At 30.6% G+C, this 10,022-nt stretch overlaps 1 protein-coding gene across 1 annotated transcript; it reads left to right on the top strand.

Moving 5' to 3' along the window:
- Positions 1-6,611: 6,611 nt before the first annotated feature.
- On the top strand, positions 6,612-7,556 carry LOC135137791 (uncharacterized). Its single transcript, XM_064067522.1, has 4 exons — positions 6,612-6,690; positions 6,739-6,982; positions 7,040-7,173; positions 7,235-7,556. The coding sequence occupies exons 1-4, from the start codon at positions 6,624-6,626 to the stop codon at positions 7,537-7,539; spliced, it is 750 nt and encodes a 249-aa protein (XP_063923592.1). The 5' UTR covers positions 6,612-6,623; the 3' UTR covers positions 7,540-7,556.
- The last annotated feature ends 2,466 nt before the right edge of the window (positions 7,557-10,022 follow it).

The following is a 10,022-nucleotide window of genomic DNA, read 5'->3' as shown; positions in this document are numbered from 1 at the left end:
GTGAATTATTTACATTATTTTGATTCCTTGGATTCTTTGAATGATTGGGATTTTTGGGATTTTTGAAATTTTTGAGATATTTGGAATTTTTGGAATTGTTGGGATTTTTGGAATTTTTGGGATTTTTGAAATTAGGCAAATTTTTCGTATTTTTCGAATTTTTTTTTTATTTTTCGGATTTTTTAGATTTTCTGAATTTTCTGGATGTTCTTCATTTTTTGCTGAATTTTCTGGATATGTTTATTTTTTTGGATTTCTTGTGTTTTTGGATTTTTTAAATTCTTGTATTTCATGAATTTTTTTGAATTATTGGGATCTTTGGAATTTTTGGGGTTTCTAGAATTTTTGGGATTATTGGAATTTGCAGATTTTTCGAATTTTTCGGATTTTTCGATTTACGGATTTTTCGGATGTTTCAAACTATTCGGATTCTTTGTATTCTTTTGATTCTTCGGATTCTTCGAATTCCTTGGATTCCTTGGATTCCTTGGATTCCTTGGAATCTTTGGAATCCTTGGAATCTTTGGAATCCTTGGATTCTTTGGATTCCTTGGATTCTTTAGATTCCTCGGATTCTTTGAATTTCTTGGATTCGTTGGAGGCCTTGGATTTTTGGATTCCTTGAATTCCTTTGGGTTCTTTGGGTTTTTGGGTTCTTCGGGTTCCTTCGATTCTTTGGATTCTTTGGATTCTTTGGATTCTTTGGATTCTTTGGATTCTTTGGATTCTTTGGATTCTTTGGATTCTTTGGATTCTTTGGATGCTTTGGATTCTTCGGATTCTTCGGATTCTTCCGATACTTTGGATTCTTTGGGTTCTCTGAATTCTTTGGATTATTTATATATTTCAGTTCTTTGGGTCTTTGAATTTTTAGGATTTTTCAAATTTTTGGAATATTAGAGATTTTTGGAAATTTTGGGGTTTCTGGAATTTTTGGGATTATTGGAATTTGGCAGATTTTTCGTATTTTTCGTATTTTTCGTATTTTTCGAATTTTTCGGATTTTTCGGATTTTTCGGATTTTTTGGATTTTCTTGAATGTTTAATTTTTTCAGTGATGGTTTCAATCATTTACATGTATTTAATTTTCAAAGAAAAAGTCAAAAACGGCTAGAAATCTGAAGAAGAGCAGAACATTGGGAAAATTTCATTTTTGAAAAACTTGTACAAGAATACATAAAAAATTCTGGGGTATATAAATCTCGACGTTCTGTTTCCAAAAATGTAGCACGTTTACGTTTATCGAACAACATTTTCCAAATTTCCCCTTTTAAAGTTAAATTAAAAAAAAAAAAAAAAATTTCGAAATTTCAATGGGCAATTCTGGAAACACGGTTGAAGTTATCAAAGAAATGAGCCCAGAAATGCCTTTTAGAGCTCGAAATAAACAAGAAGGTTAAGTTAGAAAATGGTCAAAAATGGGTCGATATTTGAAGAAGTGAAAAGTATTGGAAAAATTTAATTTCTGAAAATGTCTAAAAATCCACAAAAAGTCTGTGGTATATTAATGTCGACGGGCTGATTCCAAAAATATAGCTTGTTTATGTTTCTCGAACAATATTTTCCAAATTTTCCATTTCAAAGTAAAATTAAAAAAAAAACCAAAAATTTCGATAGTTCAGTGGCCGATTCTGGAAAAACGATTGGAGTCATCACAAATTTAGAATAACATATTAAAAAATTGAGGATTAGCCCTGTCTTGTTTTGGAGATCCAGACGATTGTATATCTGGAATTTGTCTTCTTGTAAGGAATGACTGCATAATCGTAGCATCATAGATGTTTGCACATATGTTGCTGAGACAATTTAGAATAACATATGAAAAAATTGAGGATTAGCCCTCTCTTGGTTTAGAGATCCAGAGGGTGGTAAATCTGGAATCAGTCTCTCTTTAAGAATGACTGCATACTCGCAGCATCGTAGAACTTTGCACACACCTTGTTGAGACAATTTAGAATAACATTAAAAAATTGAGGAATAGCCCTCTCTTGTTTTGGAGATCCAGAGGATTGTATATCTGGAATTCGTCTTCTTGTAAGGAATGACTGCATACTCGCAGCATCTTAGATGATTGCACACACGTTGCTGAGACAATTTAGAATAACATATGAAAAAATTGAGGATTAGCCCTCTCTTGTTTTAGAGATCCAGAGGGTGGTAAATCTGGAATTAGTCTCTTTTTAACAATGACTGGATACTAGCAGCATCGTAGAACTTTGCACACACGTTGTTGAGACAATTTAAAATAACATATTAAAAAATTGAGGATTAACCCTTTCTTGTTTTGGAGATCCAGAGGATTGTATATCTGTAATTTGTCTTCTTGTAAGGAATGACTGCATAATCGTAGCATCAGAGAATTTTTTTCACTAGTAGAAACCATAAGACAATAAACTGAAAAAATAAACGTTCAATTTTTTGACGCAACATGATTTTGTTTTGATTTCTAATCAAACTTAATCTAAATCTTCAACACAAAGAAAACCGTTTATACTTGTCGCTGAGTTAATCATTTTATCTTCTACCGTCTACCAACTACCATGCGTATACTCAAGTAATGTTTGTAGCACACATTTGTTCATTTTTAAGAAATAATCACATCAAACATTGCGTACATAACCTCAATTTTTCTTTTTGAACCGGTGGTCGCAAAAGTTGAATTTGCTACCTCTAAATGAGTCGACATTTGCATGCGTTATGGCTGCTAGTGAAAAAAATATATTTCAAGATTGTGGCGTTGAATGATCCGGCTCGAAGGACCACAATGTAGCATCGCGTCGTCGCGTACGGTACCCTTTCCAATCATGCCTGTCCTGTATACTGAAGATAGTGCCCTCCATCCAGTAGGTGGCTGGGTGGGGTGAGTACCTTGAGCCTAAAGTCCCTAGATATATAACTAGGGACTTTACTTGAGCTGGGTACGGACTCATTCTTCCGTGGAACTCATAAAGGCCGTACCGAACAAACATAAAACGTTAAAACATGGGTCACGACTGTTAGTAACAGTACTGTGTTTATTGTTTTTTATGTTTGGGTTCCAGTTTTCATCGAATTGAAATCTCCAACTTTTTTTAATAAAGCAAATCAAGACTCCACTGTACTTTTGAAGTACATATTTCTACTTTTTACTTAATATTTATAAAAACAGTAACATCCTCAGACCAAGTTGAACATTTTAACTGTTTCTTCGTGTCAAAAAGCTAAAGATGTTACGTAATATTCAGCTTTGACGTAGCTATTTATAAAACTGAACAAAATGAGAATTCAAAATGTCTCTAATTTTGCATAGGTACCGAAAGATGTAGATATGACAATAAAATCTTGTGTTTATTGTTTACAACACATTAAAAGCGTCAGTGTAAAGTAAGAAAATGCTAAATAATCTACACACTCTGTGTTTTACAATTTATCCTTCAACATATATACACCAACACCCAAAATCTACCTTATCAGCCTCAATTAATGGCAACTAAAGACTTAAAGTAAATCCTTATTACAATTTTATCTACTGAAAACCAATCCTGATGAATTTGTGGAAAAGTCAACAAACGTTGTAAGTTTTCACATATTAATTTATATATTTAATATATATATGTTAACAAATACAAGAAATAAATGAATCTTTGTCAGAATAAACCATATTCAAAACAAATGAGCTTGGTTGAAGTAAAAAAGCAACAGTGTTAAAACTTTACCAGAAGCTGTTAATGAAAAAGTGTCAATAACAGCAATCAAGGGGGGCAGCTCAGGTTTGTATTGTTTCTTGTTGTTTTAACACCACTTACTAGGTATATCAGTAATAATAAGATCTTTAAATTCCTGTATTTTCAAGCAGTCTAAAAACTGTTAAAAAGTCTGAAGGAATTCTTCTGGGTTCTGTGCATTTATTAAATTAACTTTCAATATTATCTTTTTGGAGTTCACGAATGAATTTAATCCTCAAATTAAGACCCAAGTATCGAGTACAACTTATCGCACCGCACTTTTTTTCATTTCATCACCATTACATGCAGATATTTTAACATTGCAGAATATTATGCTATTTTCTTGTGAATTAAAATCTAAAAATGTGTTGTTTTTTTTCCTGGGCCGAAAACTAGGCCTTATCGTATAGGGTCCTTTAACAATCAAAAAATCGAAACATCAAATGGAAAAAAATGAAAAAAAAAACAACAAAATCCGAAAAATTAAAAAGTCGAAAAAACAAAAATTTTAAAAATTGAGATTTTGAATAACCGAAAAATCTAAAATCGTCGTAAAATTGAAGATACGAGCAACTGAAATATCCAGAAATAGAAAAATCTAAAATTAAAAAATTCGAAAAATTGAAAAGTCGAAGGTTCGAAAAATCGAGATAATTGAGAAATCGAAGAACCGAGAAATCGAAAAATCAAAATACCCAAATAATAAAAAATTAGATTATCAAAAAATTAAGACATTGGAAAATTTAAAATTCAAAAATTGAATAGTCTAAACTAAACTATCGAAAAATTGAAAAATGGAAGAAAAATTTAAGAATGGATAAATTACACATTTAGAGAGGCCAAAACTTGAAAAATTGAAAAACTGAAACATCGAAAATTTGGAAAATCGGAAACGAAGAAATCGAGAAATCGAAAATTTGAAGAATCAAGATATCGAGAAATAGAAGGTTAAGAAGTCGAAAAATCGAATTAGGCCTAAATCGAAAAAAATCAAAAAATTTGACAATCAAAAATCGGAAAATCGAATTTACAATGAATCGAAAAATCAAAAATTTTAAAAATCGAAAAATTGAACAACCAAGAAATCTAAAACCGGAAAGTCGAAAAATCGAAAGATCGAGGATCGAAATACCAAAAAACTGAAAAATGTAAAACTTTCGAAAAATTTAAAATTCAGAGAATTAAAAAATCGAAAAATCAAGATATTGAGAAATCGACACATCGAAAATTTAAAAATTTTAAAAATTGAGAAATTCAAAAATCCAGAAATCCAAACATCAACAAATCAAAAAATCGAAATATCTAAAAGTCAAACATCGAAAAATTAAAAAATTGAGAAATCGAAAAATCGAAAATTTGAAGAATCGGAAATTTCCAAAATCCCAAAACTGAAACATCCAAAAATTGAAAAGTCTAAAAATTGGAACTCGGCAAATCAAAGATTCGAAAAATCCAAGCCGAAAAATGGAAGAATTGAAAACTCAAAAACACTGAAGAGTAAAGAAACAGAAAAATGGGAAAATCAAAAAATGAAGTAATATAAAAGCTGAAATATCGAAAAAATGAGGATTTAGAAACGCCAAAATTTGAAAAACTGAAACACCGGTAAATTGAGAAATCAAAAAATGAAGAAATTAAGAGCTCAAAAATTTGAAGAATCGAACAATTGAAAAATGCCATTACTGTAATATCGAAAAATTGAAGAAAAAAACTGAAAAATTTTAAAAACTGAAATATAAAATTTGAGAAATCAAAAATCGAAAAATTATTAATTTTGAACATTCGCAAGGTTTCAAAGCATTCGATTTTGCAATTTTAAAGTTGAATTGTAAAATTTTACCATCTAAACAATACCCTAATACACATGTTAAATTTGACATCAATGGACAGGCAGACCGATAGACGGAAACGAGAGACCTACCTTTTCGTACTCTAGAAGTCATGAAAAATCGAAAAAACATAAAAACCAACCATCTGACTGTAACAGAATTTATTAATGAATCTATCATGATTAAATAAATATTAAGTTGATCAGAAAATTAACCAACCATTTCCAACTGTAATTTTCAAAAAACATTATTTGCTGAACGTATTAGCATTTACTAAAGCGAATTATCAACAATTAAAAATTTTCAAACCAAGACTTTGAATATTTCAGAATAAATAGGCGATTCTGTAAATAAAAAAGTAAAAGAGGTATTTTAACGATAAGAATTTAATTTACTTGTAAGCTTATGTGCCATGGGACTGGAATTTTTTTTTTGTCGAATTTTAAGTATTTGTTTATCTATAACACGTCAAAAATAACTGCATTTTGGAATGTTCAAACCTTTTTATCGATATTTACTTTTCCACATTTTACAAGGTTTCAGTATTATCTTAATCTTTTAATTATAGACCAGTTGCTTTTTAAATACATGTCAAGCGTGCCTTGATTTCTAATATACAGTGTAACGCTTTTCCAAATCAGGGCCTTTGTTAAATTACTTATTAAATGATTGAATCATATTTTCTTGTAGATCTGGATCGTGCTTAAAAATTATTGGTCAAATTTTATTCCCATTGGACCATCTTTCTGGAAAGTCCAGTTTCATTTGTCATTTTTCGTGGGTTTCAAGATGGTCAAAATTTTAATCCATTCGACTGCGTCACCTATAATTCGTATTAATTTTCGTTTTATGAATTTTTAATGCTGTATAGTGCGCTGATTTTAAAAAAGTTGAAATGAATATTCATAAGTCCACACGTGCCAATAAACATACTTCTTCACCAAACAAACATAAAACTAAAAATTTTGCATATCTGAGTTATTTGAAAGAAGTATGTACAGACCGTTAATTAGGTGCACATAAAACATATAAAAACGGAACTAAAACAGTTTCCATGTCACAGTTAACCAACTGAAGACGCAACACAACCATGAAGAGTATTTTAGCACTGGTTTACGTTCTAGTAACATTAAACTCTTGCCTCTCCTTGCAACTACGTGAGTAATTTAAATAATTTTTCTTTGTTTTTGGATAGATTTTTGCAGCACCTGGTTTCAAGAAATGCGACGCAAGTAAACCGGATTTTAACAGTTGCTTGTCTGAAGCTATTCCGTGTGCTATCAAGCAACTGACTAAACCCATCCCTGAGTACGGTTTGCCTCAACTCGAACCGTTTTTGGTCCCCGAAAAATCCAACTGCGAATTTGGCAACGAAACCATGGCCATTCGACAAAAGTACTCCAACTTTAGGCTGTATGGTTTAACAAAAATAGATAAAGGAAAGGCGGTGTAAGTTATAAATTATAATTAATATTTATAAATTTTTGGTAATGTCATTTCTTGCAGATGGGACTGTAAAAATAAAGCTTTGGAATTGGAACTTTACTACGACAAAATCGTAATCGTCGTTGACTACGAACTCGTTGGCAGAGTTGTTTTGCTGCCGGTAAACGTATCAACAAAAGTGGGTGCCGAGTTCTGTAAGTTACAATATAGTGAAAAGTAAAAAAATGATTAACTTTTTTTTTTTAATCGTTGCAGCCCAAACAGTTTTCAAGTTGAAGTTCTCTTTGGACGAATACAAAGGCAAGGACGGTAACCATTTCAAGGTGGTGGATGCGACTTTGAAAATTCTAGCAAAGAATATGAAGTTAAATTACAGAAATCTCTTCAAGAACAAGCTGGTCGACAAGGCGATGTGTGAAGACTTTAATACGGACTGGCAAGATATAATGGAATACTGGCAAAAGGTTTTGCCGAAAGTGTACGCAGAACCGTTTGGAGACGTATTCAGTATTCTTTTGGAAAAAGTGCCAGTGAAGAACTTGGTAGATGGGGTTGAGTAGTCAACTTGCTGATGTTATTTACAAGTGTTGTTTTCCTTAATAAATAATGGAGCTTCGAATATGTGAAACCTTCTTCACTTAGTTATGTTTTTACTGAAGGCTTGCACAGTGTTTCATCCAGAACAAAAAATATTTTTTGTTGAAAGTTGTTCTCGAAACGCAGAAAAGCTGCAAAAAGAAAGGGGGGGGGGTAATGAACAAATTAAAAAAAAACAGAAGATATATTTCTTTACAAAATAATATAAATATTTAACTTAGATAGCTTACGGAAAGCCAACAAAAAAAGCTTAACATGTTGAAACTGAAGGACAACAATTTGAAAGCAGTAAATGTCAAACTGATTGATACGAACAAGGAATTTGTTAGGATTTATTTAAAGAAGTTGAAGATATCGACTGCACAAGGTTCTTAGCCTTCGCTATAATAAGGTAGACAAAAAACAGATTAGATTTGTGAGTATAGTTGGGTAGGATTTATGTTTCTTGCGTGTCTTGGATACTTTGGATTTTATTAATTTTTTCGATTCTTTTTTGGATTTTCGAATTTTTTATTTTTTGATATTTTAAAATTCCGATTTTTTGGGATGTTTTGGTTTTTCCTGATTTTGAATTTTTTGATATTTTCGATTTTTGGATTTTCTGGGTTTCTGAAATTACGGGTTTTTTTGAAACTTTCTGAATTGTTTGGATTTTTTTGGATTTCGTGAATTTTTTCAGTTTCTTGGCTTCCTTGGATTTTTAAAATTTTTTTGGGTTGTGTCGATTTTTTGGACTAGAGTTTCTTGGGTTTTGGTTTTCTTGAACTTCTTGAACTTTCTGAATTGCTCGGGATGCTCTGGGTTTTCTTCATTTTGGTTGAACTTTCTGGATTTTTTTATTTTTTTGGATTTCTTGGAATTTCTGGATTTTTTGGGTTTTTGAATTTCCTCAGTTACTTGGGTTTTGGATTCCTTGGATTTCTTGAGTTTTTTTGGATTTTTCGGTATTTGCTCGATTTTCTTCATTTCTTGCTAGATCTTTTAGATTTTTTTTTTGATTTCTTGGATTATTTGGATTCTTTGGATTCTTTGTATTATTTAGATTATTTTGATTATTTGGGTACTTTGAATTTTTGGCATTTTTGGGATTTTTACGACTTTTGGAATTTTTGGGATTTAGCAGATTTTTCGTGTTTCGAATTTTTCGGATTTTTCGGATTTCTTGGATTTTGGAGATTTCCTGAATTTTTTTGGATTTTCTGGATTTTCTTGACTTTTTGCTGAATTTTCAGGATTTTTTTTATTTTTTTTTTTTGGATTTTTTCGGGTTTTTATTTTTCGAATTTTTTGAATTATTCGGTATTTTCTCGATTTTTTTCATTTTTTGCTTGATTTTCTGGATTCCTTGTATTATCCTATCTACAATATTTGGATTCCTTGGGTTCTTTGAATTTTTGGGGTTTTTGGATTTTTTGGGATTTTTGGAATTTGGCAAATTTTTTGTGTATTTCGAATTTTTCGGATTTTTACGATTTCTTGGATTTTCTGAATTTTTGGAGATTTTCTGGATTTTCTTCATTTTTTGTCGAATTTTCTGGGATATTTTTATTTTTTTTAAATTCTTCCATTTTTTGGGTTTTTGGATTCTTTAGATTCTTGAGTTTTTTGAGTTTCTTGGATTTTGGATTGAAAGTAATCAGTTTTCTGAATTTTTCAGTATTTTCTCGATTTTTTTTCATTTTTTTTGGATTTCATGGATTGTTTACATTCTTTACATTCTTTACATTCTTTAGATTTTTTAGATTCTTTAGATTCTTTAGATTCTTTAGATTCTTTAGATTCTTTAGATTCTTTAGATTCTTTAGATTCTTTAGATTCTTTAGATTCTTTAGATTCTTTAGATTCTTTAGATTCTTTAGATTCTTTAGATTCTTTAGATTCTTTAGATTCTTTAGATTCTTTAGATTCTTTAGATTCTTTAGATTCTTTAGATTCTTTAGATTCTTTAGATTCTTTAGATTCTTTAGATTCTTTAGATTCTTTAGATTCTTTAGATTCTTTAGATTCTTTAGATTCTTTAGATTCTTTAGATTCTTTAGATTCTTTAGATTCTTTAGATTCTTTAGATTCTTTAGATTCTTTAGATTCTTTAGATTATTGGTATTCTTTGGGTTCCTTGAATTTTTTGGATTCCTTGGATTCTTGGGATTCCTTGGATTCTTTGGATTTTTTGGATTCTTCGGATTCTTCGAATTCTTCGCATTCTTCGGATTCTTCAGATACTTCGGATTCTTCGGACTCTTCGGATTCTTCGGATTTTTTGGATTCTTCGGATTCTTCGGATTTTTTGGATTCTTTGGATGCTTAGGGTGCTTTGAATTTTTGGGAGTTCTGGTATTTTTGGCATTTTTGAAATTTTTGGGATTTTTCCGATTTTTGGAATTTTTAGGGTTTCGGAATTTTTCGGATTTTTGGGGTTTTTTGGAATTTTTGTGGTTTTTGGAAT

This window comes from Zophobas morio, unplaced genomic scaffold (assembly GCF_036711695.1).
Source record: "Zophobas morio isolate AGI-343-1 ecotype UQ-CSIRO unplaced genomic scaffold, CSIRO_AGI_Zmor_V1 ptg000030l, whole genome shotgun sequence".
Lineage (NCBI taxonomy): Eukaryota > Metazoa > Arthropoda > Insecta > Coleoptera > Tenebrionidae > Zophobas > Zophobas morio.
This window is presented reverse-complemented; position numbering and strand designations above follow the sequence as displayed.